Below are 769 nucleotides of genomic sequence, written 5' to 3' on the forward strand. Positions count from 1 at the left end.
TTGGGACCCATGATGTCAGGAGGCCAGTCTAATGCAAACCCTCTTTCTATATCTGGCACGATGTGGAAACTCACTCGCTGCGGGAGCTTCTCTCGGACTCACTCGCACCGTGGGATTCGCCTAATATTCATTAGAAAGATTCATTTATCTGCACGTAACAGGTGCGACTGCTAACGTTAATTGTTTTGGCAGCGTCGCAGCCTCATGATGGATCAATATTTGCCATTGGGCTGCATTCCAGCGCTGAGATTACAAACGTCGGCGCTGGGAGAATTACAGGCTCTGAGGAGCCACCAACACATTGAAAATGATTGTTAATACGCTGCACGAGCGGCTGCCATCCAACAGCCTGTGGCCCAGTGATGTCTGTGTGAACAAACCCAAATTACTGAACGGGAACAAACATCCGCCGCAGTGCTGACGGTCACCAGAGCCGTTACTAAGGTTTATAGGTGGTTTCTTACTGTCTGAAGGTAAAAGAGTCGTGGTCTCTAGATGTGGCTTGGTTTTTTATGTATATATCAGCATTATATCGGCCACTGGCCCTTTAGATATCTAGATATATGTAAGAATACTGTTATTGGATCTACATAATCTTTCAAAAGTTTGGGGCCTGTAAGATTTTTCAAATTTTTTCTAAAGAAGTCACTTCTGCTCACCAAGGCTGCATTTATTTGATCGAAAATGCAGTAAAAATAGAAAAACTGTGAAATATTATTAAAATAAAATTAAAATAACTGTTTTCTACGTGAATGTGTTAAACTGTAAT

At 42.1% G+C, this 769-nt stretch overlaps 1 protein-coding gene across 1 annotated transcript in view; it reads right to left on the reverse strand.

The window, feature by feature from the left end:
• tpo (thyroid peroxidase) overlaps positions 1 to 769 on the reverse strand; it is a 45,267-nt gene that overhangs the window by 4,635 nt on the left and 39,863 nt on the right. Inside the window, exon 12 of the mRNA XM_016284075.1 lies at positions 322 to 467. Coding sequence (XP_016139561.1) covers positions 322 to 467 — 146 coding nt within the window. The remainder of the gene's footprint in view (positions 1 to 321; positions 468 to 769) is intronic.

This window comes from Sinocyclocheilus grahami, unplaced genomic scaffold, assembly GCF_001515645.1.
Source record: "Sinocyclocheilus grahami isolate Dianchi unplaced genomic scaffold, SAMN03320097.WGS_v1.1 scaffold179.1, whole genome shotgun sequence".
Classification (NCBI taxonomy): Eukaryota; Metazoa; Chordata; class Actinopteri; order Cypriniformes; family Cyprinidae; genus Sinocyclocheilus; species Sinocyclocheilus grahami.